At 58.5% G+C, this 22263-nt stretch overlaps 1 protein-coding gene across 1 annotated transcript in view; it reads right to left on the reverse strand.

Moving 5' to 3' along the window:
* VPS52 (VPS52 subunit of GARP complex) overlaps positions 1-22263 on the reverse strand; it is a 68850-nt gene that overhangs the window by 1893 nt on the left and 44694 nt on the right. Inside the window, exons 12-15 of the mRNA XM_085532665.1 lie at positions 11077-11195; positions 8242-8365; positions 5993-6088; positions 4029-4056 (exon numbers count right to left, since the gene is read on the reverse strand). Coding sequence (XP_085388791.1) covers positions 4029-4056; positions 5993-6088; positions 8242-8365; positions 11077-11195 — 367 coding nt within the window. The remainder of the gene's footprint in view (positions 1-4028; positions 4057-5992; positions 6089-8241; positions 8366-11076; positions 11196-22263) is intronic.

Genomic DNA, 22263 nt, shown 5'->3' on the forward strand with positions numbered 1-22263 from the left:
TTATCAAACCCCCCAGCACCAGGTTCTCCACCTCCACCTACATCAATGGGAGACCCCTCCCCAAATTAAAGACCCCCCCCCAAATTACAGACCCACCCCCCCAAATTAAAGACCCCCCCCCCAAATTAAAGACCCCCCCCCAAATTAAAGACCCCTCCCCCAAATAACAGACCCCCCCCATAGAAACCCCCCTCCCATATCCCCTTATCAAACCCCGCAGCACCAGGTTCTCCACCTCCACCTACATCAATGGGAGACCCCCCCCCCAAATTAAAGACCCCCCCCCCAAATTAAAGACCCCCCCCAAATTAAAGACCCCCCCCCAAATTAAAGACCCCCCCAAATTACAGAACCCCCCCATAGAAACCCCCCTCCCATATCCCCTTATCAAACCCCCCAGCACCAGGTTCTCCACCTCCACCTGAATCAATGGGAGACCCCCCCCCAAATTAAAGACCCCCCCCCCCAAATTAAAGACCCCCCCCCAAATTACAGACCCCCCCCATAGAAACCCCCCTCCCATATCCCCTTATCAAACCCCCCAGCACCAGGTTCTCCACCTCCACCTACATCAATGGGAGACCCCCCCCCAAATTAAAGACCCCCCCCCCAAATTAAAGACCCCCCCCCAAATTAAAGACCCCCCCCAAATTAAAGACCCCCCCCCAAATTACAGAACCCCCCCATAGAAACCCCCCTCCCATATCCCCTTATCAAACCCCCCAGCACCAGGTTCTCCACCTACATCAATGGGAGACCCCCCCCCAAATTAAAGACCCCCCCCCAAATTAAAGACCCCCCCCCAAATTACAGACCCCACCCATAGAAACCCCCCTCCCATATCCCCTTATCAAACCCCCCAGCACCAGGTTCTCCACCTCCACCTGAATCAATGGGAGACCCCCCCCAAATTAAAGACCCCCCCCCTAATTAAAGACCCCCCCCCTAATTAAAGACCCCCCCCAAATTACAGACCCCCCCCATAGAAACCCCCCTCCCATATCCCCTTATCAAACCCCCCAGCACCAGGTTCTCCACCTCCACCTACATCAATGGGAGACCCCCCCCCAAATTAAAGACCCCCCCCAAATTACAGACCCCCCCCCAAATTACAGACCCCCCCCATAGAAACCCCCCTCCCATATCCCCTTATCAAACCCCCCAGCACCAGGTTCTCCACCTCCACCTACATCAATGGGAGACCCCCCCCCAAATTAAAGACCCCCCCCCAAATTAAAGACCCCCCCCCAAATAACAGACCCCCCCCATAGAAACCCCCCTCCCATATCCCCTTATCAAACCCCCCAGCACCAGGTTCTCCACCTCCACCTGAATCAATGGGAGACCCCCCCCAAATTAAAGACCCCCCCCCAAATTACAGACCCCCCCCCAAATTAAAGACCCCCCCCCCCAAATTAAAGACCCCCCCCATAGAAACCCCCCTCCCATATCCCCTTATCAAACCCCCCAGCACCAGGTTCTCCACCTCCACCTACATCAATGGGAGACCCCTCCCCAAATTAAAGACCCCCCCCCAAATTACAGACCCACCCCCCCAAATTAAAGACCCCCCCCCAAATTAAAGACCCCCCCCAAATTAAAGACCCCTCCCCCAAATAACAGACCCCCCCCATAGAAACCCCCCTCCCATATCCCCTTATCAAACCCCGCAGCACCAGGTTCTCCACCTCCACCTACATCAATGGGAGACCCCCCCCCCAAATTAAAGACCCCCCCCCCAAATTAAAGACCCCCCCCAAATTAAAGACCCCCCCCCAAATTAAAGACCCCCCCCAAATTACAGAACCCCCCCATAGAAACCCCCCTCCCATATCCCCTTATCAAACCCCCCAGCACCAGGTTCTCCACCTCCACCTGAATCAATGGGAGACCCCCCCCCAAATTAAAGACCCCCCCCCCAAATTAAAGACCCCCCCCCAAATTACAGACCCCCCCCATAGAAACCCCCCTCCCATATCCCCTTATCAAACCCCCCAGCACCAGGTTCTCCACCTCCACCTACATCAATGGGAGACCCCCCCCCAAATTAAAGACCCCCCCCCAAATTAAAGACCCCCCCCAAATTAAAGACCCCCCCCCAAATTAAAGACCCCCCCCCAAATTACAGAACCCCCCCATAGAAACCCCCCTCCCATATCCCCTTATCAAACCCCCCAGCACCAGGTTCTCCACCTACATCAATGGGAGACCCCCCCCCAAATTAAAGACCCCCCCCCAAATTAAAGACCCCCCCCCAAATTACAGACCCCACCCATAGAAACCCCCCTCCCATATCCCCTTATCAAACCCCCCAGCACCAGGTTCTCCACCTCCACCTACATCAATGGGAGACACCCCCCAAATTAAAGACCCCCCCCCCAAATTAAAGACCTCCCCCCCAAATTAAAGACCCCCCCCCAAATAACAGACCCCCCCCATAGAAACCCCCCTCCCATATCCCCTTATCAAACCCCCCAGCACCAGGTTCTCCACCTCCACCTACATCAATGGGAGACCCCCCCCCAAATTAAAGACCCCCCCCAAATTAAAGACCCCCCCCCAAATTACAGACCCCCCCCATAGAAACCCCCCTCCCATATCCCCTTATCAAACCCCCCAGCACCAGGTTCTCCACCTCCACCTGCAATGTGAGACCCTCCCCAAATTAAAGACCCCCCCCCAATTACAGACCCCCCCCATAGAACCCCCCCATAGACCCCATAGGACCCCCCTTTAGACCCCCCCCCCATATCCCCTTATCAAACCCCCCAGCACCAGGTTCTCCACCTCCACCTACATCAATGGGAGACCCCCCCCAAATTAAAGACCCCCCCCCAAATTAAAGACCCCCCCCCTAATTAAAGACCCCTCCCCAAATTACAGACCCCCCCCATAGAAACCCCCCTCCCATATCCCCTTATCAAACCCCCCAGCACCAGGTTCTCCACCTCCACCTGAATCAATGAGAGACCCCCCCCCAAATTAAAGACCCCCCCCCAAATAACAGACACCCCCCATAGAACCCCCCCATAGACCCCATAGGACCCCCCTTTAGACCCCCCCCCCATATCCCCTTATCAAACCCCCCAGCACCAGGTTCTCCACCTCCACCTACATCAATGGGAGACCCCCCCCCAAATTAAAGACCCCCCCCCAAATTAAAGACCCCCCCCAAATTAAAGACCCCCCCCCAAATTACAGAACCCCCCCATAGAAACCCCCCCCATATCCCCTTATCAAACCCCCCAGCACCAGGTTCTCCACCTCCACCTACATCAATGGGAGACCCCCCCCCAAATTAAAGACCCCCCCCCAAATTACAGACCCCCCCCCAAATTAAAGACCCCCCCCCAAATTAAAGACCCCCCCCCAAATTACAGAACCCCCCCATAGAAACCCCCCTCCCATATCCCCTTATCAAACCCCCCAGCACCAGGTTCTCCACCTCCACCTGCAATGAGAGACCCCCCCCAAATTAAAGACCCCCCCCCAAATTACAGACCCCCCCCTAATTAAAGACCCCCCCCCAAATTACAGAACCCCCCCATAGAAACCCCCCTCCCATATCCCCTTATCAAACCCCCCAGCACCAGGTTCTCCACCTCCACCTACATCAATGGGAGACCCCCCCCCAAATTAAAGACCCCCCCCCAAATTACAGACCCCCCCCCAAATTAAAGACCCCCCCCCAAATTACAGAACCCCCCCATAGAAACCCCCCTCCCATATCCCCTTATCAAACCCCCCAGCACCAGATTCTCCACCTCCACCTACATCAATGGGAGACCCCCCCCCAAATTAAAGACCCCCCCCCAAATTAAAGACCCCCCCCCAAATTACAGAACCCCCCCATAGAACCCCCCCCCTCATATCCCCTTATCAAACCCCCCAGCACCAGGTTCTCCACCTCCACCTACATCAATGGGAGACCCCCCCCCAAATTAAAGACCCCCCCCCAAATAACAGACCCCCCCCCAAATTACAGACCCCCCCCATAGAAACCCCCCTCCCATATCCCCTTATCAAACCCCCCAGCACCAGGTTCTCCACCTCCACCTGGATCAATAAGGGGGGGGGGGGCAATGTGAGCCCCCCCCCCCAAATTAAAGACCCCCCCCCAAATAACCCCCCCCAACCCCAAGACCCCCCTCAAATCCCCCCAGGACCCCCCTATATCCCCCCTAGGACCCCAACCCCAAATCCCCCCAGGACCCCCTCAAATCCCCCCAAATCCACCCCAGGACCCCCCGAAGACCCCCCTCAAATCTCCCCAGGACCCCCACCCCACCCCAAGACCCCCCAGGGCCCCCCCAACCCCAAGACCCCCCTCAAATCCCCCCAGGACCCCCCCAAATCCCCCCCAAGACCCCCTCCAATTCCAAGACCCCCCTCATATCCCCCCCCAGGACCCCCACCCAAATCCCCCCTAGAACCCCCCCAAACCCCAAGACCCCCCCAGGACCCCCCCAAATCCCCCCTAGGCCACCCCCAACCCCAAATCCCCCCCAGAACCCCCATATATCCCCCCCAGGACCCCCACCCCACCCCAAGAGCCCCCCAGGACCCCTTCAAATCCCCCCAAACCCCCCCAAGACCCCCCCAAATCCCCCTCAGGACCCCCCCAAATCCCCCCTAGGACCCCCCCCAACCCCAAGACACCCCCAGGACCCCCCCAAGACCCCCCAGAACCCCCCCAAATACCCCCAAGACCCCCCCAAGACCCCTTCCATGAAACCCCCAACCCCAAGACCCCCCAGAACCCCCATAAATCCCCCCCAAACCCCCCTAAATCCCCCCCAGGACCCCCCCCAACCCCAAGACCCCCCCAAAGCCCCCCCAGGACCCCCCCAAGACCCCCCCCAACCCCAAGACCCCCTAAATCCCCCCCAGATCCTCCCAAATCCTCCCCAGGACCCCCATAAATCCCCCCTAGGACCCCCCCCAAACCCCAAGACCCCCTCAAGACCCCCCCAAGACCCCCCCCAAATCCCTTTCAAGACCCCCCCCCAAATCCCCCCCCCCCACCTGCAGCTGCCCCAGCAGCACGTTGGTCCTCTCATTGGGGAACCAATGATCACTCCCCCTTCCAGGACCCCCCTAAATCCCCCCTAGGACCCCCCACCCAACCCCAAATCCCCCCCAGAACCCCCCCCAACCCCAAGCCCCCCCCCAAATCCCCCCCAAGACCCTCCCCAACCGCAAGACCCCCCTAAGACCCCACCAATACCCCCCGAAGACCCCCCAGGACCCCCCTAAATCCCCCCTAGGACCCCCCCAAACCCCAAGACCCCCCCCAAATCCCCCCCAGGACCCCCCTAAATCCCCCCTAGGACCCCCCCAAACCCCAAGACCCCCCCCAAATCCCCCCCAGGACCCCCCTAAATCCCCCCTAGGACCCCCCCGAACCCCAAGACCCCCCTCAAATCCCCCTCAGGACCCCCCCAAGACCCCCACCAACCCCAAGACCCCCCTCAAATCCCCCCAAAAGCCCCCCAAATCCCCCTCAGGACCCCCCCCCACTCCAAGACCCCCCAAGACCCCCTCAGGACCCCCCCAAATCCCATCCAGGATCCCCCTAAATCCCCCCTAGGACCCCCCCCCTAACCCCAAATCCCCCCCAGGATCCCCCTAAATCCCACCTAGGACCCCCCCCAACCCCAAGACCCCCATAGAACCCCCCCAAATCCCCCCCCCAACCCCAAGACCCCCCCCCAGGACCCCCCCAGACACCCCCAGGACCCCCTAGGACCCCCCCAAGACCCCCCAAATCCCCCCTAGGACCCCCACAGATCCCCACAAATCCCCCCCAAGACCCCCCAGGACCCCCCAGGACCCCCATAAATCCTTCCTAGGACCCTCCACAACCCCAAGACCCCCCCAGGACCCCCCCAAATCCCCCCTAGGCCCCCCCCCCAACCCCAAATCCCCCCCAGGACCCCCTAGGACCCCCCCAAGACCCCCCAGGACCCCCCCCAAATCCCCCCCCCCCCACCTGCAGCTGCCCCAGCAGCACGTTGGTCCTCTCATTGGGGAAGGTCTGGTTGATGCTCACGATGGCGGAGGAGAACTCAGCGTAACGCCGCGTTATCTATGGGGGGGGGGCACAAAGATAAGGCCAGAGGACCCCATAAGACCCCATAGGAATCCATAGGACACCATAGAAGCCCATAGGAGACCATAAGACACCAATAGACCCCATAAGAGCCCATAGGACCCCATAAGAGCACATAGGACCCCATAGGACCCCATAAGACCCCATAGGAACCCATAGGAGCCCATAAGACCCCATAGGACCCCATAAGACCCCATAGAACCCCATAGGCCCTTATAAGACCCCATAAGAGCCCATAGAACCCCATAGGAGCCCATAAGAGCACATAGGACCCCATAAGAGCACACAGGACCCCATAAGACCCCATAGAACCCCACAGGACCCCATAAGACCCCATAAGAGCCCATAGGACCCCATAAGACCCCATAGAACCCCATAGGACCCCATAAGAGCCCATAGGAACCCATAGGAGCCCATAAGAGCCCATAGGACCCCATAGGAGCCCATAGGACCCCATAAGAGCCCATAGGACCCCATAAGAGCCCATAGGAACCCATAGGAGCCCATAAGACCCCATAGGACCCCATAAGACCCCATAGAACCCCATAGGCCCTTATAAGACCCCATAAGAGCCCATAGGAACCCATAGGACCCCATAGGAGCCCATAAGACCCCATAGGAGCCCAATAGGCCCTATAGGACCCCATAAGAGCCCATAAGACACCTTAGGACTCCATAAGAGCCCATAGAAGCCCATAGGACCCCACAGGACCCCATAAGAGCCCATAGGACCCCACAGGACCCAATAAGAGCCCATAGGAGCCCATAAAACCCTATAGGAACCCATAGGACCCCATAGGAGCCCATAGGAGCCCATAGGAGCCCATAAGGCTCCATAGGAGCCCATAAGACCCCATAGGACCCCATAAGACACCATAGGAGCCCATAGGAGCCCATAAGACACCATAGGACCCCATAAGACACCATAGGAGCCCATAGGAGCCCATAAGACACCATAGGACCCCATAAGAGCCCATAGGACCCCATAAGACCCTATAGGACCCCATAAGAGCCCATAAGACCCCATAGAACCCCATAGGCCCTTATAAGACCCCAATAGACCCCATAGGCCCTTATAAGACCCTATAGGACCCCATAAAACCCCATAGGACCCCATAAGACCTCATAGGAGCCCATAGGACCCCATAAGACCCCATAGAAGCCCATAAGAGCCCATAGGAGCCCATAAGAGCCCATAGGAACCCATAGGAACCCATAAGAGCACATAGGACCCCATAAGAGCACACAGGACCCCATAAGACCCCATAGAACCCCATAGGACCCCATAAGACCCCATAAGAGCCCATAGGACCCCAATAGACCCCATAGGACCCCATAAGAGCCCATAGGACCCCATAAGACCCCAATAGACCCCATAGGACCCCAAAGGACCCCAACAGACCCCATAGGACCCCAATAGACCCCATAGGAGCTCTTAGGACCCCATTAAGAGCCCATAGGACCCCAATAGACCCCATAGGACCCCATAAGACCCCACAGGACCCCATAAGACCCCATAGGACCCCCATCCCCTATTACATAGTGGGGCCGGGTGTCCAGTGAGCCCAGTCTCTGTGGGTCCCCATTAAGAGCCCATAGGACCCCAATAGACCCCATAGGAGCTCTTAGGACCCCATTAAGAGCCCATAGGACCCCATAAGACCCCACAGGACCCCATAAGACCCCATAGGACCCCCATCCCCTATTACATAGTGGGGCCGGGTGTCCAGTGAGCCCAGTCTCTGTGGGTCCCCATTAAGACCCCAACAGACCCCATAGGACCCCAACAGACCCCATAGGACCCCATAAGACCCCATAGGACCCCAAAGGACCCCAATAGACCCCACAGGACCCCATAGGACCTTGTAAGACCCCATAGAACCCCATAAGACCCCATAGGACCCCATTGGAGCCCATAAAACCCCATAGGAACCCATAAGACCCCATAGGAGCCCATAAGACCCCATAGGACCCCATAAGACCCTATAGGACCCCATAGGATCCCATTAAGAGCCCATAGGACCCCATAAGGCCCCATAGGACACAATAAGACCCTATAGGACCCCATAGGACCCCAATAGACCCCATAGGACCCCAACAGACCCCATAGGACCCCCATCCCCTATTACATAGTGGGGCCGGGTGTCCAGTGACCCCAATCTCTGTGGGTCCGTGCTCTGGATGCTGTGGATGTGCAGCTCCAGGATGTGCTCAAAGCGCGGCCATAAAAGCTCCAGCAGCGAATCCCAATACCTGCCGTTATATGGGGTGGGGGGCTTTAAATATACCCCACCACCCCAAAGAACCCATAGGACACCATAGGACCCCAATAGACCCTATAGGACCCAACAGGACCCCATAGGACCTCAATAGACCCCATAGAACCCCTATAGACCCCATAGGATCCCATAGAACCCCGTAAGAGCCCACAGGACCCTATAGGACCCCATAAGAGCCCATAGGACCCCATAGGACCCCATAGAACCCCAATAGAACCCCAATAGACCCCATAGGACCCCATAAGAGCCCATAAGACCCCATAAGACCCCATAGGACCCCATAAGAGCCCATAGGAGCCCATAAGACCCCATAGGACCCCATAAGAGCCCATAGGACCCCAAAGACCCCATAGAACCCCAATAGACCCCATAGGACCCCATAGAACCCCAATAGACCCCATAGGACCCCATAGAACCCCAATAGACCCCATAGGATCCCATAGGACACCATAGGACCCCAATAGACCCCATAGGACCCCATAGAACCCCAATAGACCCCATAGGACCCCATAGGACCCCAAAGACCCCATAGAACCCCAATAGACCCCATAGGACCCCATAGGACCCCAATAGACCCCATAGGATCCCATAAGACCCCATAAGAGCCCACAGGACCCCATAGGACCCCAATAGACCCCACAGGACCCCAACAGGCCCCAAAGGACCCCATAGAACCCCAATAGACCCCATAGAACCCCATAGGACCACCCCCAGCTAAAGACCCCCCCGACCCCTCCCGAGCCCCCTATGACCCCCCCAAAGACCCCCCAGACCCTCCTTAAGACCCCCCCACACAAAGACCCCCCCAAGACCCCCCTTACTCCCCCCAAAGAGCCCCCCCAAAGCCCCCCCAAGACCCCCCAACCCCAAAGACCCCCCCCAAAGACCCCCCTTACCCCCCAAAAACCCCCCGAGACCCTCTTCAACTCCCCTTACCCCTCCAACCCCCTCCCCAGACCCTCCTTAAGCCCCCCCCACCCAAAGACCCCTCAACACCCCCCCAGACCCTTAAGACTCCCCCCACCTAAAGACCCCCCCCAAGACCCCCTAGACCCACTTCAACCCCCCCTTAACCACCCCCAGACCCTCCTCAGCCCCCCAAATCCCTCCCCCAGACCCCCCCAAAGCCCTCCACCCACCCAAAGACCCCCCCAGACCCTCCTCAAGACCCCCCCCCACCCCGAAGCCTCCTCCCCATTTTATGCCCCCCCCCACCTGTCCATGGCCAACCCCAAAGACCCCCCCCAGACCCTCTTCAACCCCCCCTTACCCACCCAAAGACCCCCTCAAACCCCCCCCCTTACCCCCTCAACCCCCTCCCCAGACCCTCCTTAAGACCCCCCCTCCCCAAAGACCCCCCCAAGACTCCCCATACCCTCCTCAATCCCCCCTTACCCACCCAAAGACCCCCCCAAGACCCCCCTTACCCCACCCAAAGACCCCCCGAGACCCTCAAGACCCCCCTTACCTCCCACAAAGACCCCCCCAGACCCTCCTTAACCCTCCCCCCCACCCATAGACCCCCCCCCAAGACCCCCCCCAAGACCCCCCAGACCCTCCTCAATCCCCCCTTACCCACCCAAAGACCCCCCCAAGACCCCCCTTACCCCCTCAAATCCCCCCCCCCGACCCTTCTTAACCCCCCACCCCACCTTAAGACCCCCCCCAGACCCCCCCCCACCCCGAAGCCCCCTCTCCATTTTGTGCTACCCCCCCCCACCTGTCCATGGCCGGGACGTTCCTTCCATACCCCAAAGACCCCCCCAAAGAACCCCCCAAAACCCCCCCTTACCTCCCCCAAAGACCCCCCAGACCCTCCTTAAGACCCCCACCCACCCAAAGACCCCTTAAACCCCCCCTTACTCACCCAAAGACCCCCCAAATCCCCCCCAAAGACCCCCCTCAAAGACCCCCCAGACCCTCCTTCAGCCCCCCCCACCCAAAGACCTCCCGTAAGACCCCCCCCACCCCAAAGACCCCCCCAGACCCTCCTTAAGACCCCCACCCACCTAAAGACCCCCCTCAAGACCCTCCTTAACCCACAAAGAGCCCCTTACCCACCCAAAGACCCCCCCCCCCAAGACCCCCATTACCCCCCCAAAGACCCCCCCAACCCCCCCCCAAAGACCCCCAGTGACCCCCCCCCCACCCCGAAGCCCCCTCCCCATTTAATGCCCCCCCCCACCTGTCCATGGCCAACACCCCCACCCCAAAGACCCCCCAGGACCCCCCCCAAGACCCCCCAGACCCTCTTCAACCCCCCCTTACCCACCCAAAGACCCCCTCAAATCCCCCCCTTACCCCCTCAACCCCCTCCCCAGACCCAAAGACCCCCCCCCCAGAGCCCCCCCCCCGAAGCCCCCTCCCCATTTAGTGCCCCCCCCCCACCTGTCCATGGCCAGCACGTTCCTTCCATATCCCAAAGACCCCCCCCCCCCAAAGACCCCCCTTAACCACCCAAAGACCCCCCCAGACTCTCCTTAACCCCCCCCCCACCCAAAGACCCCCCCCAGACCCCCCAGACCCTCCTCAATCCCCCCTTACCCACCCAAAGACCCCCCAAACCCCCCCCTTAACCACCCAAATCCTCCCCCAGACCCTCCTTAAGACCCCCCACCAACCAAAGACCCCCCATAAGACCCCCCCCCCCCCGAAGCCCCCTCCCCATTTAGTGCCCCCCCCCACCTGTCCATGGCGGGCACGTTCCTCTTGCCCATCATGTTCCTGTATCTCAGTGCGATGTGGATGCACAGGAACACGGCGATGCCGTCGTAGCAGGCGCTGACGTAACCCTCCATGTGCTTCTGCGGGACCCCCCCCCAAATTCAGTCAGAGACCCCCCCTCAAATTAAAACGGGGTCCAAGGGATCCATAGGGACCAAACTCCCCCTCAAAGGGGTCCAAATCCCCCCTCAAAGACCCCCATTCCATCCCCAAAGACCCCCAAACCAACCCCAACCCAAGACCCCCCCCAAAGACCCCCAATGTGAGACCCCCCCAGAAGACCCCCAACCCAACCCCAAAGACCCCCAATGCGAGACCTCCCCAAAGACCCCAAGACCCCCCCCCAAAATACCCCCAACCCCAACCCAAGACCCCCCCCAAAAAGACCCCCATTCCATCCCCAAAGACCCCCAACCCCAAGACCCCCCCCCAAAGACCCCCAATCCATCCCCAAAGACCCCCAATATGAGACCCCCCCCAGAAGACCCCCAACCCAACCCCAAAGACCCCCAACCCAACCAACATCGTAGCAGGCGCTGACGTAACCCTCCATGTGCTTCTGCGGGACCCCCCCCCAAATTCAATCAGAGACCCCTCCTCAAATTAAAGGGGGTCTAAGGGATCCAAAGGGACCAACCCCCCCCCTCAAAGGGGTCCAAATCCCCCCTCAAAGACCCCCATTCCATCCCCAAAGACCCCCAAACCAACCCCAACCTAAGACCCCCCCCCAAAGACCCCCAATGTGAGACCCCCCCAGAAGACCCCCAACCCAACCCAAAAGACCCCCAATCAATCCCTAAAGACCCCCAATGTGAGACCCCCCCAGAAGACCCCCAACCCAACCCCAAAGATCCCCAATGTGAGACCTCCCCAAAGACCCCCAAGACCCCCCCCAAAAGACCCCCAACACAAGACCCCCCCAAAAGACCCCCATTCCATCCCCAAAGACCCTCAACCCCAAGACCCCCAACCCGAGACCCCCCCAAAGACCCCCAACTCCAACCCAAACACCCCCAGCCCAACCTCAAAAGACCCCCAACCCAACCCCAAAGACCCCCAACCCAAGACCCCCCCCAAAGACCCCCAATCCATCCCCAAAGACCCCCAATATGAGACCCCCCCCAGAAGACCCCCAACCCAACCCCAAAGACCCCCAACCCAACCAACATCGTAGCAGGCGCTGACGTAACCCTCCATGTGCTTCTGCAGGACCCCCCCCCAAATTCAGTCAGAGACCCCTCCTCAAATTAAAACGGGGTCCAAGGGATCCATAGGGCCCAAACTCCCCCCTCAAAGGGGTCCAAATCCCCCCTCAAAGACCAGCAATCCAACCATAAAGACCCCCAATCCATCCCCAAAGACCCCCAACCCAACCCCAAGACCCCCCCCCAAAGACCCCCAAACCAACCCCAAAGACCCCCAAACCAACCCCAACCCAAGACCCCCCCCAAAGACCCCCAATGTGAGACCCCCCCAGAAAACCCCCAACCCAACCCCAAAGACCCCCAATGTGAGACCCCCCCCAAAGACCCCCAACCCAACCCCAAAAGACCCCCAATCCAACACCAAAGACCCCCAATGTGAGACCACCCCCAAAAGACCCCCAACCCCAACCCAAGACCCCCCCCCAAAGACCCCAATCCATCCCCAAAGACCCTCAACCCCAAGACCCCCCTGTGAAGATCCCCCCAAAGACCCCCAATCCAACCCAAAAGACCCCCAACCCAACCCCCAATCCAAGACCCCCCCCAAAGACCCCCAACCCAACCCAAGAACCCCCCCTAGAGACCCCCATTCCATCCCCAAAGACCCCCAATCCAACCCCAAAGACCCCCAACCCAACCCCAAAGACCCCCAATCCATCCCCAAAGACCCCCAATGTGAGACCCCCCCCAGAAGACCCCCATTCCATCCCCAAAGACCCTCAACCCCAAGACCCCCAACCCGAGACCCCCAACCCAACCAGAGAACCCCCCCTAGAGACCCCAAATCCATCCCCAAAGACCCCCAATCCAACACCAAAGACCCCCAACCCAAGACCCCCCCCAAAAGCCCCCCAAAACAAACCTGAAAGACCCCCAATCCAACCCAAAGACCCCCAACCCAAGACCCCCCCCAAAGACACCCAACCCAAACCCAAAGACCCCCAGCCCAACCTCAAAAGACCCCCAACCCAACTCCAACCCAAGACCCCCAAACCAACCCCAAGATCCCCCCCAAAGACCCCCAACCCAACCCCAAAGACCCCCAACCCAACCAACATCGTAGCAGGCGCTGACGTAACCCTCCATGTGCTTCTGCGGGACCCCCCCCCCAAATTCAGTCAGAGACCCCTCCTCAAATTAAAAGGGGGTCCAAGGGATCCAAAGGGACCAACCCCCCCCCTCAAAGGGGTCCAAATCCCCCCTCAAAGACCCCCATTCCATCCCCAAAGACCCCCAAAGCAACCCCAACCCAAGACCCCCCCCAAAGACCCCCAATGTGAGATCCCCCCAGAAGACCCCCAACCCAACCCCAAAGACCCCCAATCAATCCCCAAAGACCCCCAAAGTGAGACCCCCCCAAAAGACCCCCAACCCAAGACCCCCAATCCAACCCCAAAGACCCCCAATGTGAGACCCCCCCAAAAGACCCCCAACCCAAGACCCCCAACCCAACCCCAAAGACCCCCAATGCGAGACCTCCCCAAAGACCCCCAAGACCCCCACCAAAAGACCCCCAACCCAAGACCCCCCCCAAAAAAGACCCCCATTCCATCCCCAAAGACCCTCAACCCCAAGACCCCCCCCCCAAAGACCCCCAATCCATCCCCAAAGACCCTCAATCCCAAGACCCCCAACCCAAGACCCCCCCCAAAGACCCCCAACCCAACCCAAGAACCGCCCCTAGAGACCCCCATTCCATCCCCAAAGACCCCCAAACCAACCCCAAAAACCCCCAACCCAACCCCAAAGACCCCCAATCCAACCCCAAAGACCCCCAACCCCAAAGACCCCCATTCCATCCCCAAAGACCCCCAATCCAACCCCAAAGACCCCCAACCCAACCCCAAAGACCCCCAACCCCAAAGACCCCCAATCCATCCCCAAAGACCCCCAATATGAGACCCCCCCCAGGAGACCCCCAACCCAACCCCGAAGACCCCCAACCCAACCAACATCGTAGCAGGCGCTGACGTAACCCTCCATGTGCTTCTGCGGGACCCCCCCCCAAATTCAATCAGAGACCCCTCCTCAAATTAAAGGGGGTCTAAGGGGTCCAAAGGGACCAACCCCCCCTCAAAGGGGTCCAAATCCCCCCTCAAAGACCCCCATTCCATCCCCAAAGACCCCCAAACCAACCCCAACCCAAGACCCCCCCCAAAGACCCCCAATGTGAGACCCCCCCAGAAGACCCCCAACCCAACCCCAAAGACCCCCAATGTGAGACCCCCCCAGAAGACCCCCAACCCAACCCCAAAGACCCCCAATGTGAGACCCCCCCAGAAGACCCCCAACCCAACCCCAAAGACCCCCAATCAATCCCTAAAGACCCCCAATGTGAGACCCCCCCAGAAAACCCCCAACCCAACCCCAAAGACCCCCAATGCGAGACCTCCCCAAAGACCCCCAAGACCCCCCCCCAAAAGACCCCCAACCCCAACCCAAGACCCCCCCCCAAAGACCCCCAATCCATCCCCAAAGACCCTCAACCCCAAGACCCCCAACCCGAGACCCCCCCCAAAGACCCCCAACCCAACCCTAAAGACCCCCAATGTAAGACCCCCCTGTGAAGACCCCCCAAAAGACCCCCAATCCATCCCCAAAGACCCCCAACCCAAGACCCCCCCCCCAAAGACCCCCAACCCAACCCAAGAACCCCCCCTAGAGACCCCAAATCCATCCCCAAAGACCCCCAATCCAACACCAAAGACCCCCAACCCAAGACCCCCCCCAAAAGCCCCCCAAAACAAACCTGAAAGACCCCCAATCCAACCCAAAGACCCCCAACCCAAGACCCCCCCCAAAGACACCCAACCCAAACCCAAAGACCCCCAGCCCAACCTCAAAAGACCCCCAACCCAACTCCAACCCAAGACCCCCAAACCAACCCCAAGACCCCCCCCAAAGACCCCCAACCCAACCCCAAAGACCCCCAACCCAACCAACATCGTAGCAGGCGCTGACGTAACCCTCCATGTGCTTCTGCGGGACCCCCCCCCAAATTCAGTCAGAGACCCCTCCTCAAATTAAAACGGGGGGTCCAAGGGATCCATAGGGACCAAACTCCCCCTCAAAGGGGTCCAAATCCCCCCTCAAAGACCCCCATTCCATCCCCAAAGACCCCCAAACCAACCCCAACCCAAGACCCCCCCCAAAGACCCCCAATGTGAGACCCCCCCAGAAGACCCCCAACCCAACCCCAAAGACCCCCAGTCAATCCCTAAAGACCCCTAATGTGAGACCCCCCCAGAAAACCCCCAACCCAACCCCAAAGACCCCCAATGCGAGACCTCCCCAAAGACCCCCAAGACCCCCCCAAAAGACCCCCAACACAAGACCCCCCCCAAAAGACCCCCAATCCATCCCCAAAGACCCCCAACCCAAGACCCCCCCCCAAAGACCCCCAACCTAACCCAAGAACCGCCCCTAGAGACCCCAAATCCATCCCCAAAGACCCCCAATCCAACACCAAAGACCCCCAACCCAAGACCCCCCCCAAAACAAACCCGAAAGACCCCCAATCCATCCCCAAAGACCCCCAACCCAACCCCTAAAGACCCCCAACCCAAGACACCCCCAAAGACCCCCAGCCCAACCTCAAAAGACCCCCAACCCAACTCCAACCCAAGACCCCCCCCAAAGACCCCCAACCCAACCCTAAAGACCCCCAATGCAAGACCCCCCTGTGAAGACCCCCCAAAAGACCCCCAATCCATCCCCAAAGACCCCCAACCCAAGACCCCCCCCCAAAGACCCCCAACCCAACCCAAGAACCCCCCCTAGAGACCCCAAATCCATCCCCAAAGACCCCCAATCCAACACCAAAGACCCCCAACCCAAGACCCCCCCCAAAAGCCCCCCAAAACAAACCTGAAAGACCCCCAATCCAACCCAAAGACCCCCAACCCAAGACCCCCCCCAAAGACACCCAACCCAAACCCAAAGACCCCCAGCCCAACCTCAAAAGACCCCCAACCCAACTCCAACCCAAGACCCCCAAACCAACCCCAAGACCCCCCCCAAAGACCACCAACCCAACCAACATCGTAGCAGGCGCTGACGTAACCCTCCATGTGCTTCTGCGGGACCCCCCCCCAAATTCAATCAGAGACCCCTCCTCAAATTAAAGGGGGTGTAAGGGGTCCAAAGGGACCAACCCCCCCTCAAAGGGGTCCAAATCCCCCCTCAAAGATCAGCAATTCAACCCCAAAGACCCCCAATGCGAGACCTCCCCAAAGACCCCCAAGACCCCCCCCCAAAAGACCCCCAACCCCAACCCAAGACCCCCCCCAAAAAGACCCCCATTCCATCCCCAAAGACCCCCAACCCCAAGACCCCCCCCAAAGACCCCCAAACCAACCCCAAAGACCCCCAATCCAACCCCAAAGACCCCCAAGCCATCCCCAAAGACCCCCAACCTGAAAGACCCCCAATCCATCCCCAAAGACCCCCAACCCAACCCCAAAAGACCCCCAACCCAAGACCCACCCCTAAAGACCCCCAATCCATCCCCAAAGACCCCCAACCCAACCCCAAAGACCCCCAACCCAAGACCCACCCCCAAAGACCCCCAACCCAACCCCAAAGACCCCCAACCCAACCAACATCGTAGCAGGCGCTGACGTAACCCTCCATGTGCTTCTGCGGGACCCCCCCCCAAATTCAGTCAGAGACCCCTCCTCAAATTAAAGGGGGTCCAAGGGATCCATAGGGACCAAACTCCCCCTCAAAGGGGTCCAAATACCCCCTCAAAGACCAGCAATTCAACCCCAAAGACCCCCAATGCGAGACCTCCCCAAAGACCCCCAAGACCCCCCCCCAAAAGACCCCCAACCCCAACCCAAGACCCCCCCCAAAAAGACCCCCATTCCATCCCCAAAGACCCCCAACCCCAAGACACCCCCCAAAGACCCCCAAACCAACCCCAAAGACCCCCAATCCAACCCCAAAGACCCCCAAGCCATCCCCAAAGACCCCCAACCCAACCCCAAAAGACCCCCAACACAAGACCCCCCCCCAAAGACCCCCAATCCATCCCCAAAGACCCCCAACCCAAACAACATCGTAGCAGGCGCTGACGTAACCCTCCATGTGCTTCTGCGGGACCCCCCCCCAAATTCAGTCAGAGACCCCATGGGAACCCAATAGACCCCAATAGACCCCATAGGAACCCATAGGACTGCAATAGACCCCAATAGACCCCATAGGACCCCAACAGACCCCATAAGAACCCAATAGACCCCATAGGAACCCATAGAACCCCAATAGACCCCAATAGACCCCATAGGACCCCAATAGACCCCATAGGACCCCATAAGACCCCAATAGGACCCCATAGGACCCCAATAGACCCCACTAGACCCCATAGGACCCCATAGGACCCCACTAGACCCCATAGGACCCCATAAGACCCCAACAGACACCATAGGAACCCAATAGACCCCAACAGACACCATAAAACCCCATAGAGCCCCATAGGAACCCAATAGACCCCATAGGACCCCATAGGACCCCATAGGACCCCATAAGACCCCAGTAGACCCCATAGGACCCCAATAGACCCCATAGGACCCCAATAGACCCCAATAGACCCCAATAGACCCCATAGGACCCGATAGGACCCCAATAGACCCCATAGGAACCCAATAGACCCCATAGGACCCCATAGGACCCCAATAGACCACATATGACCCCACTAGACCCCATAGGACCCCAATAGACCCCAATAGACCCCAAAGGACCCCAATAGACCCCATAGGACCCCATAGGACCCCAATAGACCCCATAGAACCCCAATAGACCCCAATAGACCCCATAGGACCCCATAAGACCCCAACAGACACCATAGGAACCCAATAGACCCCAACAGACACCATAAAACCCCATAGAGCCCCATAGGAACCCAATAGACCCCATAGGACCCCATAGGACCCCATAGGACCCCATAAGACCCCAGTAGACCCCATAGGACCCCAATAGACCCCATAGGACCCCAATAGACCCCAATAGACCCCAATAGACCCCATAGGACCCGATAGGACCCCAATAGACCCCATAGGAACCCAATAGACCCCATAGGACCCCATAGGACCCCAATAGACCACATATGACCCCACTAGACCCCATAGGACCCCAATAGACCCCAATAGACCCCAAAGGACCCCAATAGACCCCATAGGACCCCATAGGACCCCAATAGACCCCATAGAACCCCAATAGACCCCAATAGACCCCATAGGACCCCATAGAACCCCAATAGACCCCAATAGACCCCATAGGACCCCATAGGACCCCAATAGACCCCATAGGACCCCAGTAGGACCCCAATAGACCCCATAGAACCCCACTAGCCCCCATAGGACCCCATAGGACCCACCAGGAACATGTTTAGGGTCCTGCCCATGACGTCCCCATAGAGTTTCATGGCATCCCCAATAGACCCCATAGGACCCCAATAGACCCCATAGGACCCCATAGGACCCCAATAGACCCCATAGGATCCCAATAGACCCCCATAGGTCCCCATAGGACCCCAATAGGACCCCAATAGACCCCAATAGACCCCATAGGACCCCAATAGACCCCAATAGACCCCATAGGACCCCACTAGACCCCATAGGACCCACCAGGAACATGTTTAGGGTCCTGCCCATGACGTCCCCATAGAGTTTCATGGCGTCCCCAGTAGACCCCATAGGACCCCAATAGACCCCATAGGACCCCATAGGACCCACGAGGAACATGTTTAGGGTCCTGCCCATGACGTCCCCATAGAGTTTCATGGCGTCCCCAGTAGACCCCATAGGACCCCAATAGACCCCATAGGACCCCATAGGACCCACGAGGAACATGTTTAGGGTCCTGCCCATGACGTCCCCATAGAGTTTCATGGCGTCCCCATAAGACCCCATAAGACCCCAATAGACCCCATAGGACCCCAATAGACCCCAATAGCCCCCATAGGACCCCATAGGACCCACGAGGAACATGTTTAGGGTCCTGCCCATGACGTCCCCATAGAGTTTCATGGCGTCCCCAATAGACCCCATAGGACCCCAATAGACCCCAATAGACCCCATAGGACCCCAATAGCCCCCATAGGACCCCATAGGACCCACGAGGAACATGTTTAGGGTCCTGCCCATGACGTCCCCATAGAGTTTCATGGCGTCCCCAATAGACCCCATAGGACCCCAAACGAGCCCATAGGACCCCAATATACCCCAAACGAGCCCATAGGACCCCACTAGACCCCATAGAACCCCAATAGACCCCAATAGAGCCCATAGGACCCCAATAGACCCCATAGGACCCCAATAGACCCCCATAGGTCCCCATAGGACCCCAATAGGACCCCATAGGACCCCAATAGACCCCATAGGACCCCAATAGACCCCCATACGTCCCCATAGGACCCCAATAGGACCCCATAGGACCCCAATAGACCCCATAGGACCCCAATAGACCCCTTAGGACCCCAATAGACCCCATAGGACCCCAATAGACCCCCATACGTCCCCATAGGACCCCAATAGGACCCCATAGGACCCCAATAGACCCCAATAGACCCCATAGGACCCCAATAGCCCCCATAGGACCCCATAGGACCCCACTAGACCCCATAGGACCCCACTAGACCCCAATAGACCCCATAGGACCCCAATAGACCCCAATAGACCCCATAGAACCCCAATAGCCCCCATAGGACCCCATAGGACCCACGAGGAACATGTTTAGGGTCCTGCCCATGACGTCCCCATAGAGTTTCATGGCGTCCCCAATAGACCCCATAGGAACCCAATAGACCCCATAGGACCCCAATAGACCCCATAGGACCCCAATAGACCCCCATACGTCCCCATAGGACCCCAATAGACTCCATAGGACCCCATAGGACCCCATAGAACCCCATAGGACCCCAATAGACGCCATAGGACCCCACTAGACCCCATAGGACCCCAATAGACCCCAAAGGACCCCAATAGACCCCATAGGACCCCACTAGACCCCATAGAACCCCAATAGACCCCATAGGACCCCAATAGACCCCATAGGACCCACGAGGAACATGTTTAGGGTCCTGCCCATGACGTCCCCATAGAGTTTCATGGCATCCCCAATAGCCCCCGTAGGACCCCAATAGACCCCATAGGACCCCAATAGACCCCATAGGACCCCAATAGACCCCATAGGACCCCATAAGACCCCATAGGACCCCATAAGACCCCAATAGGACCCCAATAGACCCCATAGGACCCCACTAGACCCCATAGGACCCCATAGGACCCCAATAGACCCCATAGGACGCCAATAGACCCCATAGGACCCCATAGGACCCACCAGGAACATGTTCAGGGTCCTGCCCATGACGTCCCCATAGAGTTTCATGGCGTCCCCAATAGACCCCATAGGACCCCAATAGACCCCAATAGACCCCATAGGACCCCAATAGACCCCAATAGACCCCATAGGACCCCAATAGACCTCATAGGACCCCAATAGACCCCAATAGACTCCATAGGACCCCAATAGACCCCATAGGACCCCAATAGACCCCACAGGACCCTAATAGACCCCATAGGACCCCATAAGACCACAATAGGACCCCAATAGACCCCAATAGGACCCCAATAGACCCCATAGGACCCCATAAGACCACAATAGGACCCCAATAGAACCCAATAGGACCCCAATAGACCCCGATAGACCCCATAGGACCCCAATAGACCCCAATAGACCCCATAGGACCCCATAGGACCCCAATAGACCCCATAGGACCCCACTAGACCCCATAGAACCCCAATAGACTCCAATAGACCCCATAGGACCCCAATAGCCCCCATAGGACCCCAATAGACCCCCATAGGACCCCAATAGACCCCATAGGACCCCAATAGACCCCAATAGACCCCATAGGACCCCAACAGACCCCATAGGACCCCAATAGACCCCATAGGACCCACGAGGAACATGTTTAGGGTCCTGCCCATGACGTCCCCATAGAGTTTCATGGCGTCCCCAATAGACCCCATAGGACCCCAATAGGACCCCATAGGACCCCAATAGACCCCATAGGACCCCATAGAACCCCATAGGACCCCAATAGACCCCATAGGACCCCATAGGACCCACGAGGAACATGTTTAGGGTCCTGCCCATGACGTCCCCATAGAGTTTCATGGCGTCCCCAATAGACCCCATAGGACCCCAACAGACCCCATAGGACCTCAATAGACCCCACAGGACCCCAACAGACCCCATAGGACCCCAATAGGACCCCATAGGACCCCAATAGACCCCATAGGACCCACGAGGAACATGTTTAGGGTCCTGCCCATGACGTCCCCATAGAGTTTCATGGCGTCCCCAATAGACCCCATAGGACCCCAATAGACCACAATAGACCCCATAGAACCCCAATAGACCCCAATAGACCCCATAGGACCCCAATAGACCCCATAGGACCCCACTAGACCCCATAGGACCCCAATAGACCCCATAGGACCCACCAGGAACATGTTTAGGGTCCTGCCCATGACGTCCCCATAGAGTTTCATGGCGCCCCCAATAGACCCCATAGGACCCCAATAGACCCCAATAGACCCCATAGGACCCCAATAGACCCCCATACGTCCCCATAGGACCCCAATAGACCCCAATAGACCCCATAGGACCCCACTAGACCCCATAGGACCCCAATAGACCCCATAGGACCCCAACAGACCCCATAGGACCCCAATAGACCACATATGACCCCACTAGACCCCATAGGACCCCATAGGACCCCAATAGACCCCATAGGACCCAATAGACCCCATAGGACCCCATAGGACCCACGAGGAACATGTTTAGGGTCCTGCCCATGACGTCCCCATAGAGTTTCATGGCGTCCCCAATAGACCCCATAGGACCCCAATAGACCCCATAGGACCCCAATAGGACCCCA

Source organism: Coturnix japonica, unplaced genomic scaffold (genome assembly GCF_054131305.1).
Source record: "Coturnix japonica strain WE unplaced genomic scaffold, WE-NBRP24 Scf050, whole genome shotgun sequence".
Taxonomy (NCBI): domain Eukaryota; kingdom Metazoa; phylum Chordata; class Aves; order Galliformes; family Phasianidae; genus Coturnix; species Coturnix japonica.